We start from the raw sequence: 21,862 nt of genomic DNA, 5'->3' as shown, positions 1-21,862 counted from the left end.
GATTAATAACGATTTTTGCTCTAGATGCCTGATTTGGTTAATAATAGCAATATTGACTGGCCTGGGGGCGAAAGGACATATATCGCCCTCACTAAATTGATATCACCCTCGTCTGCGACTCGGGCGATATAAATCTAGTTTTGGCGATATATGTCGTATCGCCCCGAGGCCAGTCAATATTGCTTTATTATTCTACCTCCTAGTTCACTACCAACATTCTTGTATTTCCCACAATTCATCTTCAAAAGATCATCGAGCAATAGCCTGGATGATTAACCCGATTTCAATTAATTTCCAGATTCATCAGTGATGGCAACACTATTCGGCATGGATCGTAATCGGATAACCACTATGTTCCTGGTGATGTTTTGGAGCCGGTTCAGCGTAAGCGTCATAACAGGTAAGCAAAAACCCGAATTAAAAACCTCATCATTTTGAACACCTTAACGACATGGCAAATAGCTCAGTTGGCATTGTTAGTAAGGCAGTTGACTCTCAAATCGACCGGGTTCGAGAAACAACGAGCTGCCTTCTCTTGGTAGGATATGCAATCCTCAAAAAACAGTTATAGGTTTATCAGAGAGGATTTTCAGCTGTGCATGTGGCGATGATGCCGATCCTATAAACGACTGATTACATAAAAGTGTTCCCTGTCAAACAATTATGGTAAATAGAGTCCATTTAAACATATAAATAACTATCGAACTTAAAAAAAGGAGAAAACTTTATGTGTTGGCACAATAAATTATTTGGGAAAAAGACAGTAAATTGAATTATTGAAAAGGCTATACACCAAACCACGTGCACCACGAATTTACTGTGAAATATATATTCCAGTGAAGCCGATGGAATTTGTATTGCAAAATATATTATAATGGTGAATTTATTGGGAGCATTTTCTGGTCTCCTTTCCCAGTTTCGAGATTTCAAAATACTTAGGTCACAAGTAGTAGGGTATCCATCTTTCAAATGAAATAGCATTGTTTCTTACCGAGAAAGTTATCTTTGCTAAGAAAATACTTGTTTTTCATGTATTTCAAATAATATAAATTCACAGAAAAAAATCTGCTGAAGATTGCACAGTAAACTGATGTACCTGTCAAATTGGAATGTAGATGCAATTTTTTAAAGAAAGGGGTTGCAAACATGACATGATGAAAATGGTGATAATAGTGTCCTGATATCTGTTTACATGGTTTCAAAGTATTGAAAGTTCTGGTTCTCCATCAACGTGATCAAACCTTAAATCTTGAGTTCAGTTTTTGGACGCTGCAGAGTTGAAAGGAAAGGGTAAAAATGATTTTTTTGGTGTCAGTGCTTTGATTTTGTGATATTCAGAAATGGGGTAAAATGAGTAAACGAATTGCCCTACGTATACCGGCAAACGATTGCTATATAATGCGCATATTTGTCTGCCCATTTAGACCTTGATACATGGGGGCGAATTATACAGAAAAATGATTGCAAACTTGAATGAGATCGAGATAATAAAAAAACTGTTTTATTCCCTCGTTTTGTTGTTGATAGATGTGCAACTTGTTGGTGGACCGGATTCTAATAAAGGAACAATTGAGATCAAGATAGACAACGGGACATGGGAGACAGTATGTGGGACTAATTTCGATACCACCGATGTTATTCTTATCTGCCAACATTTGGGATTCAAGGGAGCAAACCGGGCAACACAGCAGACGCTTTCTGGACAGAATCCAACTCCCAACCACGGGTTATTTTGTGATGAAAGTAATGCCGTTTGAGTTAAATTTATTTGCTAAATATTAATCTTACTTACTACCAGGACTACTGATAGGGATATCTAGCCTAGTCACGTGGAAATTGAAATCAGGGCAAGCAAACATAGTCTTCTGAAGACGATGGTCAATGGAATCTTTTGTATGGCCACTAAAAGGGTGGTCCGGGCTGAAAATATTTACATCTTAATAAATAGAGTAGAATTCACTGTTATTACATAAAATCATGATTTTTTCATTATTTCATACTCGTGTGAATAATATGTCTCCCTTATAATGAAATTAGCTGCAGCAATAAATATCTAATGCACTAAATCAGTTGTCAATCAAATTTTTGTAGTTCTTGGAGGAAAAAAATTGAATAAACCTAATTTCATATAATAAAATACAAGAGAACAAGTGGAGATGTGGCATCATCAGCTCACCTAATGCGTATTCATGACGACTGTTTTTCACAAAATATTGCTAAATTTTAAAGTTCAATAACTTTGTTATATGTTATACGATTTTAATTAAACTTTCGGCATTTTGCTCAGTGAATACTGGTATATTTATTAAACTATTTAGTACTTTCAGCCCGGACCATTCCTTTAATTGACGGTATTTCCTGCGCTTGTCAGTATTCTTTTTGTGATCCTCAACCTCAAATTTTACTCTCGTTTTATCATGAAACGATGTGCAAATCCAAATAAATATTTTTTTCAGACATGTACATTCAAGAATAATGGCTGAACTGTCGAATGCTGCTTACTGTGCATTGCTCGTTGTATTGTACATTGACTAAAACTGAATTAAATTGAATTAAAAAAATAAAATTCTGATTATGTTCGACATCATCATGGTCATAATATCTTATTTTATTATTTAGATGACACTAGCCTGTCTGAGTGTTCGCTCGTACAATCATCGGGATGTTCGTCAGCAGGAGCAGCTTCTTGTCACGGTATTAAACGGTTAATAATAATAATAATACATGATAATATGCATCATTTATATAGCGCTTAATACAAATGTTTCTAAGCGCTGCATACTATTACCCTGGCTTAAGCATGGCTACCCTGATCGGGCGCATCGAGCATTCAAGGAATTTCTTCCTATCGGGTACCCATTTACTACACCTGGGTCGAGAGTGGCAAATATATATAAACGCTTTGCCAGAGGACGATACTGCTGCGGTGGGATTTGTACCCCGGACCTTGTGGTGTCACAGTCCGGAGACTTATCCACTGAGCCACAACACCTCTGTCAGATTCTGTCAGATTTGCGTAAATGACTCTTTTCTCGTTGAATAAAATTTTAGTTTATTTTTTATTGTTATCAAGATCAATGAAAGAAGCATAATTATTCTATTGAATGTAAATACAAAAGGGTATCTGCGTTATGGTACATATATTGAATATTACAATAAACTTCCGAAACAGGTTTTAATGTATGTGGGATGAAGCAAACGAATATATTTGGCCTGCAACTTTAAAGGATTCACTACCTGTACAACAGGCATTTTCCAGCCTTTAGGATTCAAATTTTATTCTAATACACTCTCTTGGTAATGTTATTATTTTAATCACTTATTATTTTAATATTTTAATAACTTGACCCTTAAACCAAGGGTCGAGTGTTCGAATCCAACCCGGCCCTAATGTCCTTTGGCACTTATCCACGTTTGTCACTCTCCGCCCAGGTGTTAAATGGATACCAGGTATCATGTGAACGTCTATGTGATTAGATTGGCACGTGTGCATCGATAAATGGTTGCCTGGCCGGGATACTCCCCAGGGAGTGGAGATGGTGCACTTTATGTGTGGAGCAGTAATGGATCCTATGACAGGGTTGATAATTATTTCAATGTAAAGCGCTACATAATGTAACCATTATTATTATTAGTTTGACATGGCCTTTAATTTATTTAATTTAGTAATTAAATGTTAGTAATCTAGTGAAAAAGGTAATTTCCTGAAATTTCCAGCCGATTTAATGGGTGAGAAATTCTTTTATATAAAGATAATATAATAATATAAAAATACGCAGATATATATTTTTTGTGAAAGGGTCCAGGTAAAATTTAATTTCGATGTAAAATTGGCATATCTATACAATGAATGGTGCCGTGGCCGAATTTCCGGCGTTCGATACCCGGTCACAGTACCTATGCCCGTGACCCGGGCACGTAAGCAAGACATTTGCTATATAGGCTCTTTTTAACCGAAATTCAAATAAATGGAAATGTCCTCAGCATTCTCTATAACTATGTGTGCGATAGTAAACCAAAATATTAGAAGTTTTTATAGTTAATGCCTTTCAGACCACAACTTTTTGAAGGGGGGGGGGGATACCAAAAACTAAAGATAGGCTTGAATAATGATTTCAAACAAGTTCCCCAAATTTACGACTTGAGCATTTCGTCCAAGTACATGGTGACCAAATCCTTGTCACAGATTTGTAATGATTATTTCAAGGAACTGGACAATGAATAAGTTGGTCAAGAATTCAATCATGTCGCACATATGGTTACTACTGTATTTACCATAAACTGATTGGAAAGATACCAGGAATATTATATTTCTTCCACCACGCTTTAATATCTCGAATGTAAAATTATAAGAGAAAGGGAGTGACTTAATACATTTCTGTTCATTTTCTGCTCGCTCTGCCCTATCATGCGTATATCTGATAGGTCTAACTACCTTAATGTCCAACACGCTTAAACAAGCAGATACCATCCTATGTTATAACGTTATCGTTCTTTCTCATATAGGTGATAGATATCTTGGATGTTTTGTGGATATGTCGAATGCCAGGGCATTGTCTGGCGAAAGTCAGAAAAATAGTTCATCGATTACCATTACATATTGCATCCAGTTTTGTAACGAGTCTATCACAGCTAATTATACTTATGCTGGTGTTGAAAATGGAAATGAATGCTACTGTGGTGAAGGCAGTGATAATTATACTCAACATGGAGTAGGACCAGACATGTCAGATAAAAACTGCCAATTCCCATGCTCAGGAGACCCTACCGAGAGTTGTGGTGGATCTGGATACATAGCTGTTTTTATCAGTGAGTATCATTCTTAAATTCAATTTTGATTCCCAAGACAATGAAAGGGTGTATCAACTTGCTTTTACTATAAAGGTGCACCTAATTTTGTTCGATTTAACTGAAACCTAATAAAGGTTCTGGGCCCCGTTGCATAAACGTTTCTATTATGGTAACTTTGCCGTCCAATAATTACTATTTTAGTTCAATTTAGTGACCATTAAAAAGACATCAAAATATTTACAAAAATAACATGATACAAACAAACTAATTCAAAATATAACAGGTTACGAATTACTTAATGGTCAGGACCCCTAAGAAGCAAGACTGCTTGTAGCCGGGGCCCTACAAATACACAGATAACAAAACCTTTAAAAAAGGTTATAAATAAACAAACATATACTTCCACACATCATCACACAATGCAGAAACACGAATAGAATAGAAGAAAAGACAAGATTAAAAAAAAGAAAAAAATGATAAAATACTATTACAATTACAGGGTGTGATTGGAATTGTTTAAATTGAACAAAAATGACTTTGATAGTAACTTAAATCGTGAGAGTGTTGTGCTGTTTTTTATATCATAAGTGAGAGAATTCCATTCTTTTACCCCGATATATCTGATGGAATTACGATTAAAATTGATTTTAGAAAAAGGAATACGAAAGTTGTTTTGATGTATAGTAGAGTAATTATGAATTTGAGAACTTGTTTGAAGCATTCGTGAAAAGTTTTCTGAAAGAGTGCCTTTGTGAAATTTAAACATAAATATCCATGTATTTAAACGAATTAACTCAAATAAAGGTAACACTTTGTGTTTGACAAGGTAGCAAAAACAAACAAAAAAATCCCCAAAATTAAGGGGTTTTCACTTTCCGGGGGGGGGGGGGGAGCACACTTCTCTGTTTTAACGGTATTTTACATTACAAATTTAAATTGTGCCTCTCAAGGGGGGGGGGTGGTGCACGGGCCGGCTGTGCCCCCACCCTGGACCCGCCAGTGGAGCTACCGTAATGATAGTTTTTTGGAACCGGGCACAGGGTTTGTATATTTTTGAATCTCAAGGGAGGGGTGTCTACCAAAATATAAACAAAAATTATGTATATGTATCTTTTTTGTATAGGCAAATCCATCAGTAAGTACAGCATATTCACTGAATTAACGAAAATTTAGAAAAAAATGTATCAAACATCGCCTTAAAACTTAATATACACCATGTTTTTATTTGTTTTTATCCCAGTCTATCTACAAACCAAAAAAGGATATATCAGTTCTGTTTTAGTTTTTTGTTATTCATTTTAGACAAAGCCAGTTTTTTGTTGCTAAGTTCTAATTTATCATTCTATTTTCCTTTGAATTATTATGACTGACATGCTTTGTGATATATTGGACTTTGTAATGTTATGCTATTTTATTTCTTTATGTGAACAGAAAATCAATAAATACAATACAATATCTGCTTCTCATGCTTATGAGAAGGAATCTAGACGAACACACAATCGTTTCAATCAATGCCAGATATCGTTTGGTTCGCCTATTCATTATTTTTTTATCGTTCACATTTAGCCATTTTTTGTATAATTTTTCCTATTCATTTCGACTGAAGAAGTGTTAATAGACTCCTTCACTATATTTCATTGTCTCACTCCCTTAAAACTTTTTTAATCACAGTATGTCCAGCCGCCATGGTGACAACGATGAATACGCCAACTGAATCAATTGGTATGTTTCCCTACCTATTGTGGAAATGCATCTTCATAATATGTGGAATCTTCATTTTTAGAAAAAAATATGGGTTTTGAAATATTAGAGTTAGATTTCTGAATTGATATGAATTATTTCGGTGGCAAATATCGAAATACAGGCAAGTGAAGACAATATATAGTAGAGCAATACATGGTTACCATGTTTTTGCGTTTACATATCTCAGGATAATTGATGATGCTTGAGATTCAATTCAAGAATTGTAATTACCATCACTTCAGTGCTTGATTTCTGTATATCTTTATTTCACTTATCATGCAGATAGCAGAGGAAATTGCCAAACATTATGATTAAAAATCAAAGAAATCATAGCTTTTATAATGTTAAATAATTCAGAAAAAAAATACAAACTGGGTGTGATATAACTTAACCGGATCTGGCGCATGCAGTTGATTTTACATGTAATTTGTTTAAAAGGACATGGTTCTTAGGGTGAGGGAAAGTGTATAATTGCATAAACGACAGCTGTTTAATATTCTCTATTGTTACTGTTGTAAAAAAAAATGGCCGTCAATGGAATTCATGGTCCTTTCGAATGCAACTTGAACAAATTACCAAGTAATATCTAAACTAGAAATAATCGTGTCTCCTTATCATGCTTAATCTACAATGATGGTACAATGAGCTGGGGCTAATCTCGATAAACATGTCGCTACTTTGTTAGCTCAAATTGCCAACTTATGTATTTCTAGCAATTGAATAATGATAGAAAAATTTGGTCCTGAATTCAATGTAAATGTTTATTGATCTGACACAGTTACCTCACCACCACCGACGACATCCGAGGTAACTTCCACCAACCAAACCGCCACAACAAGTAACGAAAATGTGATTTCGACATCGTTGTCATCGTCATCATCAGTTTCATCATCTCTGAAAACTGAAGGGACGTCCAATCTTCCCACAGTGGGAAATAGCACAGGTAATTCAACTGGTTTAATGAACACCTTACAAATTTGATTTACGTGATTCCTACACTTCTTGTGCTTTCGTTATTTTACCATTTCTCCGATTTTTCCCTTTCTTTCATAATAGCAAGAAATCATATTTACACCAAAACCTAATAGCGATAATGATAACGAAGATTATAATGATAGTGATGATAATACTACAAAATTAATAGAATATTAATGATGATTTAATAATGATGATGGTTGTAATTTGTGTTAAGTTAACAGTGATCAAATGATGCTCATCAACAAGTTCCAATCAATTCCAATGCAACACGAGTCCGGTTACAACCAAATTAGTAACGGGAAATTAATGAATCTTATTCATGATGGAGAAATCCCCTGACAACCATCGAACTGCAATACATGAAAGAGTGAAAAATGTATGTTGCAGGCTAATTAAACTGACTTAAAAGCAAAGCTTGAAAATAGGCTTCACTCGAGAACCTGTAAATTCACGCAGGTTTGTCACAGTTCCCTATTAAGAATACTTATAAAATGATCATTTTAAATGAATAATCTCGTGGAATGATCGGTGTTGTTGATTTAATCAGGCTTATATGCAGGGATTGGCGGAGGTGTTGCTGCTGTTATCATCATCATCATAATCATCGTCGCCGTTGCGTATACCAGGAAGAGAAGGTCTGTAGCAATATTACTTAATACATGAAATACAAGAAATATAGATTTGAGAATAAATGTCAGAATTCCTCACATGTAAAATTATACTAAAATAAGATTAATACTAAATAGGTTCATTATTGCGGATTGAAATAATCGCTAGAGGGTATTCATTTGTCTCGCAATCTACTATGGTCAACAAGGAAATTCGTGATCACTCTCGCAAAAAGTGTTCACTGGCTTTCTAGGAAATTCGTGATCACCCACGGCGTATTTGCATATACCCCCGGCTTATTTGCATAACTCCTGACCAATCACACAAGAGATCAGTGCCCACCTACACTGTTAAAAAACACCCCTGATTTTACAGAAAAATAAAAGAAGATTTTGCAGAAAGCAATACCAGAATCATTCTTTAAATTCATGAAACAGGAATTTTTCTGCAATTTAACAGAACAGGTCTGTTAGAAAAAGGGGAAAAGAGTGTTTTATTTAAGGAAATTTGTAAGATTACACACACCAAATACCAATTTCCTGTAAGATTACAGGTGTTCTCGAGACTCTGCTGCAGGAACTTCTTTTAGTTTAAGGATTTCTAACAGTGTATTGTTCTCGCGTTTGTGCGTACGGTCTTGGAGGTTAGTATAAATAGAGTACGATATCGGACAATCCGTGTCACTTGATAAAGAGTTGCAGCGGCACTCGAAAGCTCGTGAACTTGTAAGCTCGTGAACACTTTTTGCGAGAGTGATCACGAATTTCCTAGAAAGCCAGTGAACACTTTTTGCGAGAGTGATCACGAATTTCCTTGTTGACCATAGTAGATTGCGAGACAAATGAATACCCTCTAGCGATTAAAATAAGATTGCTACGATATTAAGTTGTTATAAAAACAAAGTTGAATTTGATAACAAGTCTTGAATTTTGCTTTGTCATGTTTTTGTCTTTCTTAAACACTGGTACATTAATGGAAAAATTAAGCAACCAGATATTTTCCAACCTTGTAATTCAAAAGAAATCATAGTAAAGTGGTAACTAAAACGTCGTTAATGTCATAATAAAAACAAAAGCAAAAACCCCAAAGGAACAAAATGTAGGATACCCCTTTATGAATATTTCTTATTTTTCCATAACTGTATCCAATGTTCAATTAAAGGGCCCAGCAGAGGACAAAGAGTATCGCCTCGTCACCAAGAACGACGTTGCCTCCAGCCAGCAGGCATCCAGCATACGATGAGATAAATGACTTCGGTATCCCCAACGGTGCAATGGCAGAGGCGTCGTCAGCAAGGAGCTACCAACCTGGGGCACAAGCACACAGTAGCGCGAATTCTTGTAGAGGAGACAAGAACGTTCTCCTTGTAAATCTGAATCCCAGGAAATCATCGAATATATATGAGGGGACAATGGATGAAACCCCAGACACAGAACTGACGTCATATGCTTCACATGGCGCCACTGCGGTGAAGCAGAACAGCGACAACCGATTAAGCGTCCTTTACGCCACGCCAGATAAGAACGGAAACGGAGCACAGGACGGCTACGACGAAATTAATCTCGGAATTGCACCCTATTCTTCTTTTGAAAATCCTAAGCAGCCAACCGCCACGGCGAAGATGGCCGACAGAATGAGCGTCGTTTACGCCGCGCCCGATAAGAACGACGGACGAAACGGCACCTCGGAAGATATGGACAGTCTGTATGCTATGCCAGATAAGAATGGAAACCGGAACAACCCTTCGGATGATACCTCGGAGGATGTCGGCAGTTTGTACGCGATGCCCGATAAATCCCGAGGAAAACCGGATGGGTACGACGGAGACGAAGATCTCTACGCTAAAACTAATGACTCATTTTCTGGTGATCAGTATAATGAAATGGATATGGTTGAAAATGAATTATATGCTATGTAAGAGGTGTTGGTTTGAAGTAACAGTGAACATCAACATGGTAAATGAATGGGGGAAAACTCCTTGTACAGTTTTGTTTGAAATGTCATAACACTAATCTTTACATCATTTGGTAATTAAAAGTTTGTACGAAATCATCCACACATCTCATTTTTGTTCCCTCTACACTATCCTGTCTATTCAATATTTCTTCAAGACATAAAAGTAAGCAAAAGGAAACCAGATGTGGAGATGTCTTATTGCAAAATATGTGCAAATGAATATAGATAAATAATTTCAAGCATTGTACGAATGCTGTACGAAGAAAAATTTATCTTACATCAGAAGCTATATCACCTACATTTTATACCGACATGGCGATAAACTATCTTCGATAAAAAAATGTAGCGAAGGAAAGAGAAATTCATCTTCGTTTTTTACCAACATAAGGATAACTTCACCTTCATGATAATTACTATGATTGATCACCTAATGTATTTTGAATCAGCATAACAACCAAACTTGCAGCAAGGAATAGGAATGATGATGGAAATAAGGGGTTCCCTTGTACATGTTGTACACATATTTTACTAATCATACAAATAGATAAATACGCTCTGACAGAAAACCGCTTTTGTATATACCTAATGCAGAATAGCTGGAAACTTGATATCTTATAGCTCGCTGAAAGACGAAATGTGCTGAACTGTATATGCAATCTGATAATGATTTGTATACCAATGATCCAATCTAAGTGTAGTGGATCAATTATCTGATTGTGCAGTAGATTTATATGATTATGCAAAATGACAGAAACACATAGCAAATGGAAACGAAGCATGAATAACATTTCTAATTTACATTGAACTTAATTTTGTTCTTACCTGCTGTATATTAAAAGTGTATTGGGAGATGTTAAAACACTTATTTTGTTCGTGGTGAACGGGTGACTATGCAGTCAGGTAGAAATCAGTACTCATATATTATTCATACTGATATGTTTATTCAGAATTGTTTTCTAATCTTTGATATATATTTTCATACATTTTTTTATAATAAAGATTGTAAAATACATTTTTCTAAAACAAATGACGTTTTTTCGTGTACAGTATAAACAATATGTATCGATCAGATTTTTTCCGTATATGATTCTTTTCAGTCCTTGTTTTGAATCATTACACTTTAAAAACAAATCTGTCCAAGATGACTAGTTGATAGGGTCAGTCAAATGCAACTGTTATTCTAGTCATATTTGACTATTTTCTAGTCGTAGTTTACTACAAAAGTGTCATTTCTGACAAGAATATATGTCAGAAATGTGATAATCAGTGATTGTCATATCAGTTGCCCCCATCTGACTACTGGTCTAGTCATTTTGACTGGTTTGTTTTGTGATAGTGATTTTTTACCCGATTCCTAAGAAAGCATGAATGCTTGCAAGCAAGCAACCAGAGGACCGACGGCTTAAGGTCCTCTCTGAAGGACCTGGTACAGAGGATTAATGCCTTACCAAAGGGCACTAGCGCACCAAATGGGAATCGAACCCGGGTCACCGGAATACGAATCCCCCGCTCTACCGACTGAGCTATCGCGCCTTAGTTTTAAGAGTGTATACTCAAAATCGAATTCAGACCTGGCGTCAATAGGGAGCAGTCAATTAGGCCCTACTGAATTTTGGTTCAATCTGATAATATTTGAATCTATAAAACGCCTATTTACAAAATCGCGGTTTGCCTTGTAATATGTATACTCTATACAAGCTTGGTTATGATATCTCTATCATTCCATCTTGTCATCGATAGTGTGTGTTTTTTTTATTTTATTTTCTATATTTGTACTGTTATCACTATACCTATTCTTAATAAAAGATTTTATTGTAAGAATAAGTATTTGTGTGACTATTTCGAGCATAATTTTGTTTGGAGAATGATCATGTATACATTCGTTTCTTGTGTATGAGAGTTTGAATATGAAGTGCATATGGATTGGTATATATATTGGTATAAATGGATTACTATTTCTGGTACTACTACTATTACTACCACTACTACTACTACTACTACTACTACTACTACTTCTACTTCTTCTACTACTACTACTACTACTACTACTTTTTCTATTTTTACTACTTGAACTACTTACTACTACTACTACTACTACTACTACTACTACTACTACTACTACTCTACTGCTACTACTTCTACTACTGCTACTACTTCTACTACTGCTACTACTACTACTACTACTACTACTACTAACTACTACTACTACTAATACTACTACTACTTCTACTTCTAGTACTACTCATACTTCTACTATTCTTCCTCCTCCTACTGCTACTTCCGTTATTATTACTATTGCTACGTAATGAGAGCAAGAGTCTTTAGATATGCGAATGGCGTAGTAGAGGTTTTAAGTACTTTTATCTTGGGGAAAAACCAGGTATGTAATATATGGCCAATTCATGATTATCAAACGTTTTACAAACAGGATATTTACATTATGTTAAATACGTGTTCGTAAAAGAGGAACTTCATTTTGAAAATGACTCGGATCGCCTATTCTTTAGTGATCGGTTCACTAGTTTAGGGTAGACTTATATGAATCAAACAAAAGGCTGCTCCTTTATGACATAAAAAAAAGGAATGCCAAAATGAACAATGTTCTAGGCCATGTTTCTCAAACTGTGCTTTCTGGGATACTATGCAATATTACAAACAATTAGGCATGCGTAATTGGACTGCCGCATATTCGTTAAGATGGTAATTTTGTGAAACCCAGTCTTATCCCATATCGTTTACGAGGCGAAAGGTGGATTCTTGGATGTGGGGTTTTTTTACATCCGTGCACCTGTATGTCAACGATCCATCGATTATTTGGAGGATTCATAGATGCAATGCTGAACAGTACTGCGACAAGGACCAGTAGTAGCGCCAGTATAGTATACTCATACACGACAGCTGTTTTAACTTGTTAGCAGATGATTATTGGATTGATTGAAAGAGACAAGAAAGACATGAATAATTAATTAGGAATAATGGTAATTATATTTTCATTATTTTGAATGTCAGTTTCTGGTAAGTCGTTACAAAAACATTCAAATTACATGTATCACTATCAGAATTATGAATGTATAAATGTACATGCATATACTGTATAACGAGGGAAAATATATTTCTTTTCGATTATTAGATAAGCTCGAATTGCAGATAGAATACATTTTTATAATGATAATAATAATGTTAATGATGTATATTAAGGGGGGGGGGGAGATAACAACAAAGTGGTAGAATTTTCTCAGTATCTGACAAGGAATAAGAAATTTCTGACTGTTTGAAACAGTAACAAATATGTAAGAATACTGATTTCTCAAATTGGAAACTTGTTTAAGTGACATGCGATAGAAACAATCATCCCTTTCATTGGGAATTTCATTTCCAGTGATTTGTGGTTTTTTTGTCCTGATTTCTGTACCATTTTATAAATGTATTTGACTTTCTTTCTTTTGTAAATTAATTTCGTCATTTTTTCTGTGTGTGTGTGTGTGTGTGCGTGTGTGTGTGTGGGGGGGCTCTATACTAATGCAGCATTTAGTAAATTGAGTTGTGTGCTAGGGAAAAGGAGAAAATAATGTGAAAAGAACCATGGTACAAGAATAAAGGGAATAAGACTATAGGGCTATGTAAATATCAAATAAAAATAATGATAATAATAATATTATTCAGAATGATAATGATAAAAACGTTGAATAAATTGTTAAATAATAAGGACTATTGTCCATTCTTCATGACTTTGGAGCAAAAAAGTAATAGAAAAGAGATAGATGGTGTTAAAATAAATTATTCTGCTCAAATAGCTTTTGATAAAATACGATACTTTAGTAATGTTATGTATTACAACTAATCGATTAGTTCTTGCCCTATATCACAATATAACATTTGGTCATGCATGAAATTTCCAAAGATGATAGAACCTTCATAGTTACTAAAGTTCACAAATTCAGAAATTGTTCATGGTTATATTGTTTGTCCGCTTTACTTCACATCTTCCCGTATTTGGGTAAAAAAATTTCATCCAAAATCCACCTGTTACATTAGATCGGCAAGCAGAAGGTTGTTTGGGTTTCGACGTATCTCCCATCGAATTTGAGTTTTGTACACCATCTCCTATTAAAGGACAAGTCCACCCCAACAAAAACTTGATTTGGATAAAAAGAGAAAAAATCAACAAGCATAACACTGAAAATTTCATCAAAATCGGATGTAAAATAAGAAAGTTATAGCATTTTAAAGTTTCGCTTATTTTCAACAAAATAGTTATATGAACGAGCCAGTTACATCCAAATGAGAGAGTTGATGACATCACTCACTCACTATTTCTTTTGTATTTTATTATATGAAATATTTTTATTTTCTCGTCATTGTCATGTGAAATGAAGTTTCATTCCTCCCTGAACACGTGGAATTCCATTATTTTAACATTTTGTGCTTCAGGCAAAGAGGTCCTAATCGTCAAATTCGTAAAAATTGAAATATTGTATAATTCAAACAATGAAAAACAAAAGAAATAGTGAGTGAGTGACGTCATCGACTCTCTCATTTGGATGTAACTGGCTCGTTCATATAACTATTTTGTTGAAAATAAGCGAAACTTTGAAATGTCATAACTTTCTTATTTTACATCCGATTTTGATGAAACTTTCAGCATTGTGCTTGTCTGATTTTTCTCTATTGATTCAAATCAACATTTTTCTGAGGTGGACTTGACCTTTAAGGTACGTCAGGTACGCCTATTAAGGATCCAAAGGCATCACGAGTCGTCCCTGCTTGTCGGTATTGGTCACCGGTTTCAAAGAAGGCCGACTGTAGTTTAATGAAGTTAACACTCTATTTGTGTAAGTATAGTTTGGTGTAAAATATTAATTTATTTATTTATTTATTGATATATTCATATTCCACAATCATCAAAGTACATTTCGTAATCATGTTTACAATGAAAAAAAATGCATAACATATGCAGGATTGAAACGTAGCAATGAAATTAAAAAAGTGGAGGGGCCTACTAAAAAGCAGAGCTTGTAAAATGTAGACCCCCTATCAAAACTTTATACAAGGGTAATATGATACAAATAGAGTAAAATAATCAGCAAAATTTCATAAAGTTATATAGATATAAACACTGTAACACAAATGTATTTACACTATATACAAAATTAAATATTGACTTTAAAAAATAATCAATACTACCGTGGATAAGTATGAAGTTCACAAATATTAGATTGAATCAATAAGAATTCAGGAGAAATTTTTTGATGAGTAATTTAAATCGTATAAGACTAGCTGCCTCTTTCATTTCTCTGTCCAGAGAATTCCAGAGTTTTGGTCCTGTGAAAAATACAGTTTTGCTAGAAAATACTGTTTTACTTTTAGGTAAGTGATAGTCATTTGATTGTCTCGTATTATATGAATGTAAAGTATTGTTTCTCATAAATTTCTTTTGTAGGACATTAGGTACACTATTTCTATCTAGCTGATACATGAATTGGAATAGTTGCAAGCGGTACAGGTCATTGATTTTAAGGATACGTTTCTGACGAAACAATTCATCCGTATGAGCTCTAAAGGACATATTGCATATTATTCTCAGTACTTTTTTCTGAAGTAGCAAGACTTTATTTAGTCTCGTTTGAGAGGCATTACCCCATGCCAGAATTCCATAATTAAGATATGGTAGAATTAATGCACAATACAACATGGATAGCGCCTGTGCTGGTAGAACGTATTTAAGCTTATTGATGACTCCAATATTTCTTGACACAGTTTTGTTGATATGAGCATTCCACGTAAGCTTGTTATCAATAGTAAGACCTAAAAATTTTGTTGTTTGCACTTCTTTGATTTCAGTATTATCTAAAAGTATTTGATGCGGTAGATGTTTCAATGAATGACTAAAAAGCATATAATTAGTTTTTTGCAGATTCAGTGACAATTTGTTGGCTTTAATCCAGTTTGTTACTTTTTTAAATTCTGTATTCATAGTGCTCACAAGTACATGTGGATCATGGTGTGTATAGAAAATATTGGAATCATCAGCAAAGAGAATAAATGAGAGAACATGAGATGAATTTTTCATATCATTAACATAAAGTATAAATAACAAGGGGCCAAGAATACTACCTTGTGGAATTCCACAGGAAACTGGCCTTGTTGGAGATTCTGATTCATTTACTGTAACAAACTGAATTCTATCAGTAAGATAACTCCTAAACCATTGTAAAGCTGTCCCTCTGATACCGTAATTTGATAGCTTACATAAAAGTATTTCATGATCTATTGTGTCAAACGCTTTTGAGAAGTCAAGGAATAATCCTACAGTATGATCAGAATTATCAAAAGAAGTAGATATTTTATTTATTAATGTCAATATAGCATGAGTTGTATTATGTTTTTCTCTAAAACCAAATTGATTATCACATATAATACTATATTTCTTAAGGAAAGCAACTGTCCTTTTATGATAAATGATCCTTTAAAGAATTTTTGAGAACGAAGTTAACAAAGATATTGGGCGATAAATACTAGTAATGATTGGTCCCCCTTCTTGAAAATGGGTATAACTTTAGCTATTTTCATCTTCTTTGGGACCTGGCCAAGCTGCAATGATAAATTAAATATATGAAGCAGGGGATCAGCAAGAGAATATGTTTTTCAATACTTTATTTGTAATGCCATCATATCCGGGTGTCTTTCCTGCTTTCAAATTAAATACAATCTCAAGTAATTCTTCTCTATGAACTGGAGTAAGAAATATTGAATTATCATTTTGTTTGTCCAAAAAGTCCTTAAACGAATTTTCTACAGGGATAATATTTCCAGCTAACTTTGGTCCAATTTGAGAAAAATATGAATTAAATTCATTTGCTATAGAACGAGTATCTTCAACCATATTTCCATCTACACATAATTTATTAACAGCACTAGATTTGTTAATTTTGTTTAGAGCCCCATTTATTGTTTTCCATGTATTTTTAAGGTCGTTTTTATATGATTGTAATTTTTCTGAATAAAACCTCTTTTTTGCTATTCGGAGAGTAGTTGTTAAGGTATTTTTATAAGACGTGTATCTATTCCGTGAAACATCATTTGGATTTGATATATAAGAAACATACAGATTATTTTTTCCGATTGATAGACCTTAATATCATTTTTGAAACCCATGGTAGTTTTGGAACACGTTTATAGTCGTAATTTCGATATTTCTTTAAAGGAACACAAGAATCTCAGCAATCATTGAAATATTTCAAAAATATGTCAAATGAGTCATCGACATTCTCTTTCGAGTTATAAACGTCAGACCAATCAACAGAGCTTAAATCTTCTTGGAGGCGTTCAATATTTTTGTCACTAAAGTTGCGACAGATCCTATATTTCTTTTCCATTTTTGCGAGTTATTGCATTGTTTTGATATGGGTAAAATAAGAAAATGATCGGATATGTCTGTCGTTACAATGCCAGCTTTCGGAAGAGGGTGAGAGTTACAGAATATATTATCTATAAGCGTAGCAGAATGATCAGTAATACGGGTTGGTCTAGAAATAATCGGCAAAAAAGTAGAAGTTAACATTAATTCAAGGAAATCGTTTGTTGCAGAGTGATTACTGGTCAAGAGATTGATATTGAAATCACCAGTGATGATACAATTGTTATTTATCAATTCTCCGTTTTGCAAAAGTTCATTAGTAGCAAGTAAAAAATCTTTTATACAAGAAGTTTGAGGAGGTCTGTAGATGACACCTATTAGAGTTTTCTTATCTTTTTGAAGTTTTACTTCTACAAATAAGGATTCGATCATATCATTCATATATTCAAATTCATGTCTAATTGCATAATCAAATGAAGACGGAATATATAATGCTAGTCCACCTCCAATTTTATTTTTCCTATTGTTTATAACAATATCATAATTCGGGATGGTGCATAAGGAATTCGGTGTTTCCGTGAACCAAGTTTCAGTAAGAGCAATGATTGGGGGATTGGCAAACTGTATATTTTCTAATAATAATCGTAATTTCTCGAAGTTTTGGTTAGCGCTTCTTATATTCAAATGCAAAATAAAAACATCATCTTCTCCAATCAATTTAGCATAGTCTTTGAATGAATTTTCTGTATAATATGGAGAAGAGGAAAGATTGTATGCTTTATCATGAATATCGAATTCAACTTGAAGTTCATCAAAATTATTTGTAAGAATATCAGTAGAAAATCTATCAAATGGAGTATGATGATTTGAGATAATGTTGCTTTTATCCTGACTTGGATGATTTAGTAATAAGAAATCATCATTATTCAGATGATAAAATGGGAAATCACGCATATTATCCACCATTATGAAATAGAATATATTGCCATTTTAAATCAAAATCTTTGTAAGCTGAGCATATAAAGCATATTTTAGATTTGATACCGTCATGACCCTAAATTCGAGTTTGAAAAATACTGCAGTTGTAATAGTTAACAAAATAAAGATTATTTGATACAATTATTAACGGTCGATGAAGAATATTTGCACACAAAAATAAGTAAAATGACCTCCATGAAATGTCTGGTATTGAAACATTATTGAAAGGGCAGTGAAAGAATGCAAAATATACCACGGAAAATAACACAAATATTGATCGATGCGAAAAGTTTTGTGACGTGAATTTCATAAGAAATAAAAAGAATACTGGAAAATGGAAAAACATGGATAGTCCTTCTACAGCTTAGAAAAGTCCTCTCTGGAATGAATGATGATGGGTTGACACTTCTCATCCTTCCTTACATAGATTCGGCCATTCTGGGCCCACAGGAACTTGTATCCGGCATCTCGGCGGGCCTTGTTGACATCTTTCATTAGCTCCTTAGTGGAAGCGATCAGGTTTTCATTGAGGTAGATCTTGCCATCGCTGTTGTATCCAAGATCCTTTGTGGAGAGAGTCTTCAGCTTCCTTCTCCCATCATACATGATGTTCCGAGCTCGTCTTGTGGTGAATCGCACGATGATTGGGCGGGCTTTGTTATCAGCTTGGCGTTTGGAACCCAGCCGATGAACCACATCGAAGTCGGATGCTGCAAGCTCAGGGCTGATGTGTTTCGCGATATTAAGTATGATCCTTTCAGGAACCTCGCCCTGTCGTTCTGGTACACCTGCCACCTCCAAGTTGACTCTTCTGTGGTACTGGTCAAGTTCGTTAAGCTGGAAGGTCAACTCACTGAATCTCTTCTGAAGACAGATGTTTTGTTCCTTCAGTTCTCTGTTTTCCTCTTCTATCTTCTCGGCCTTCAACTTCATTTCCTACAGCATGTAATAGACTTTTTTAAATATGAAATATGTTTAGTGAGCCTAAATTGTTCTGAGCAGGCAAAGGATAGGAGAGGAAGCCTTGTTAACACACAATGGATAGCCCCTGAATATGTTTATATACATTTATTTCTGCTCAGAACGTCCCAACACCACTATCTAAGTTGTACTTCTGATAATATAGCCCCAAATTCTAATTGATCTGCAGATTCACGGGTGATTGTATATGAGAAATAGGAATGGATTGGCATCGGATCATCTTTGCGTTCCTAATCACTCTTCTGATACATTACAGTAATCACATGGTCAGATGTGACATAACAGGTAACAAAGAATGCCCAATATCATGAACTTTACTAATATCGAATGACTTAAGGCTACGTTAATTGCAATGGCACCATGTAGTTAAAGGATATAGAACGCCTTTGCTTGATGGGTTGATATCCGTCGGCTCTATTAAGGAGGGGTCTTGGAAAGTACTTTGAAATTACTGAAAGAAAATGATTACAGACAATGAAAAAATGCAAATTTTAACTCCCCCAAATAGATGCCACGTAATCGAACTTTCATATGCAAGTAAAACTAAAAATCTTGATCAGATATTTTCTGTGTATATGAATATCAATTATGATGTAATGTGTATAGTTGGAACACATGCTTCCTTATGTCATAAAAAGAGCGTTATGTCATTGAGCGTTGTGGCCCAGTGGATTAGTCTTCGGACTTTAAAACAGAGGGTCGTGGGTTCGATCCCAGCCATGGCGTAATTTCCTTCGGCAAGAAATTTATCCACATTGTGCTGCACTCGACCCAGGTGAGGTGAATGGGTACCCGGTAGAATTTATTCCTTGAATGCTTCAGCGCCTATATGGCCGCTCAGCTACAGCCGGGGTAATGATAATATACCAAGTATATTTCAGCGCCTTGAGCACATAATGTGGATTTGGCGCTTTAGAAATACTCATTATTATTATTATTATAAAGAACCTAACAGCAGACTGTATTCTCCTAGATTTCATAATCTTTCTATCCCATGTTTCCTCTTCTTCGTAGATGTACAACTTGTTGGAGGTCCATCATCTAATAAAGGTACAGTAGAGATCAGGCAAGATGGCGGCGATTGGGAGACGACATGTGGAATGAATCTTGACATTAATGACGTCATCGTCATTTGCAGACAATTAGGATTCCCGGGAGCTAGTCTAGCAATGCAGATCACACCCTTTATACAGAATTCTATACCTGACATTGGATTAGATTGTAACGGAGGTAATTACATACCATTTAATAAATATCAAAATACTCTTACACACCTTTCTAAACGAACTAATGAATTCATATTCTTTATTGAATAAAATTGAAAAAAGTTTCCATATGTTTTACCCAATGTTTATTTAAAAGCTGTTCTACCACAAAACCATATGGAGTATGAAACTTCATTAATGTTATGTCTTTGGCGTCACCCATGCTTGGGAAGCGAAAAGCGAACTGAATCCCTATGACCAGCAGGTCTCTCCTCCCGATATAACTGATGGGGGGGGGGGTAGCTAAGGGGAGTGCAGGTGGACCGCTCCACCAGGGTTACCCCTACAGATGTTTGTTTTCACAACTCGTAACCCTAAAAAGATATGCGGGGGAGGGTGATTCAGCATCCATTATGATATCGGCCGTCGATCGCACGATCGCAACGGAAATCGGCACACGCGTTACTCATGGCATAATCTACAAAACTGTAAGATCAAATTCTCAGATAAGGCCCCTCAAATGCTCTTTATTGGACTCTGATCAAATGAAAAAATAAATATCGCATTTAGTTTCTTATCAAATGTTATTGTTTTCTGAATTTCAATGTATTTTCTTTTTTATTCCTTTTTGTTTTGTATTTTTTTTCAATGGACATTGTCAGGGACTTTATTTGACTGTAAAAAAGATTAAATTAATTGATTTAATCAGTAAAGGAAAAATACTGATACATATGAATTTTTGATAAGAAACACTATTTGCGTTGGATTTGTATTCAATTTCACGTTATTTTTTTTTGTCTGGAGGGGGGGGGGGGGTTGAAAATTTTGGGTCTGCATGCATTTATGAAATATTGGAACTGCGTACCTCGGGGTTCGCAGTTTTGGTCTCAAAATTTGCGCGAGACTTCAAAGTAAAAAGTCAGCGAGCGACTTGGTAAACAAAAAATTGCGCGGCGAAAACTGTCGAGGGGGGGGGGGGGCTGAATCAGCGCCCAATCTTATTAGGGTTAAGAGGATATCACATATGACCAAAAAGTTGTCGGTGCTTAGAGTTCGCGGTTCATGGAGAATTTCAACGCGGATCAGAGCTGTAATACAGTGCGTATAAAAAAACCGGGACAGATTTGAAAAGTCTGCGTTGAAGGTCGATCGAACTCCGCTTCCAGAGTTCCGCCGTGATGGCCCTTCAAGAAGCTAGCGAGGCCTATCTGGTCGGGCTTCAAATTCGAAAATCATTGCAAAGATAATGAAAAGGCTAAAAGGA

At 35.1% G+C, this 21,862-nt stretch overlaps 1 protein-coding gene and 1 long non-coding RNA gene across 2 annotated transcripts; both read left to right on the top strand.

Moving 5' to 3' along the window:
* Window positions 1-309: 309 nt before the first annotated feature.
* LOC121430584 lies at window positions 310-10,039 on the top strand. Its single transcript, XM_041627902.1, has 9 exons — window positions 310-400; window positions 1,528-1,743; window positions 2,620-2,694; window positions 4,507-4,809; window positions 5,915-5,926; window positions 6,463-6,513; window positions 7,313-7,477; window positions 8,060-8,147; window positions 9,283-10,039. Exons 1-9 carry the CDS (start codon window positions 310-312, stop codon window positions 10,037-10,039), a joined length of 1,758 nt encoding a protein of 585 aa, XP_041483836.1.
* Window positions 10,040-12,507: 2,468 nt separating this feature from the next.
* Window positions 12,508-20,646, top strand: LOC121431431. The gene is made up of 3 exons (XR_005972121.1): window positions 12,508-13,055; window positions 19,563-19,678; window positions 20,408-20,646. It is a non-coding gene; the product is annotated as an uncharacterized LOC121431431 (long non-coding RNA).
* Window positions 20,647-21,862: the final 1,216 nt, after the last annotated feature.

Source organism: Lytechinus variegatus, chromosome 17 (assembly GCF_018143015.1).
Source record: "Lytechinus variegatus isolate NC3 chromosome 17, Lvar_3.0, whole genome shotgun sequence".
Lineage (NCBI taxonomy): Eukaryota > Metazoa > Echinodermata > Echinoidea > Temnopleuroida > Toxopneustidae > Lytechinus > Lytechinus variegatus.
This window is presented reverse-complemented; position numbering and strand designations above follow the sequence as displayed.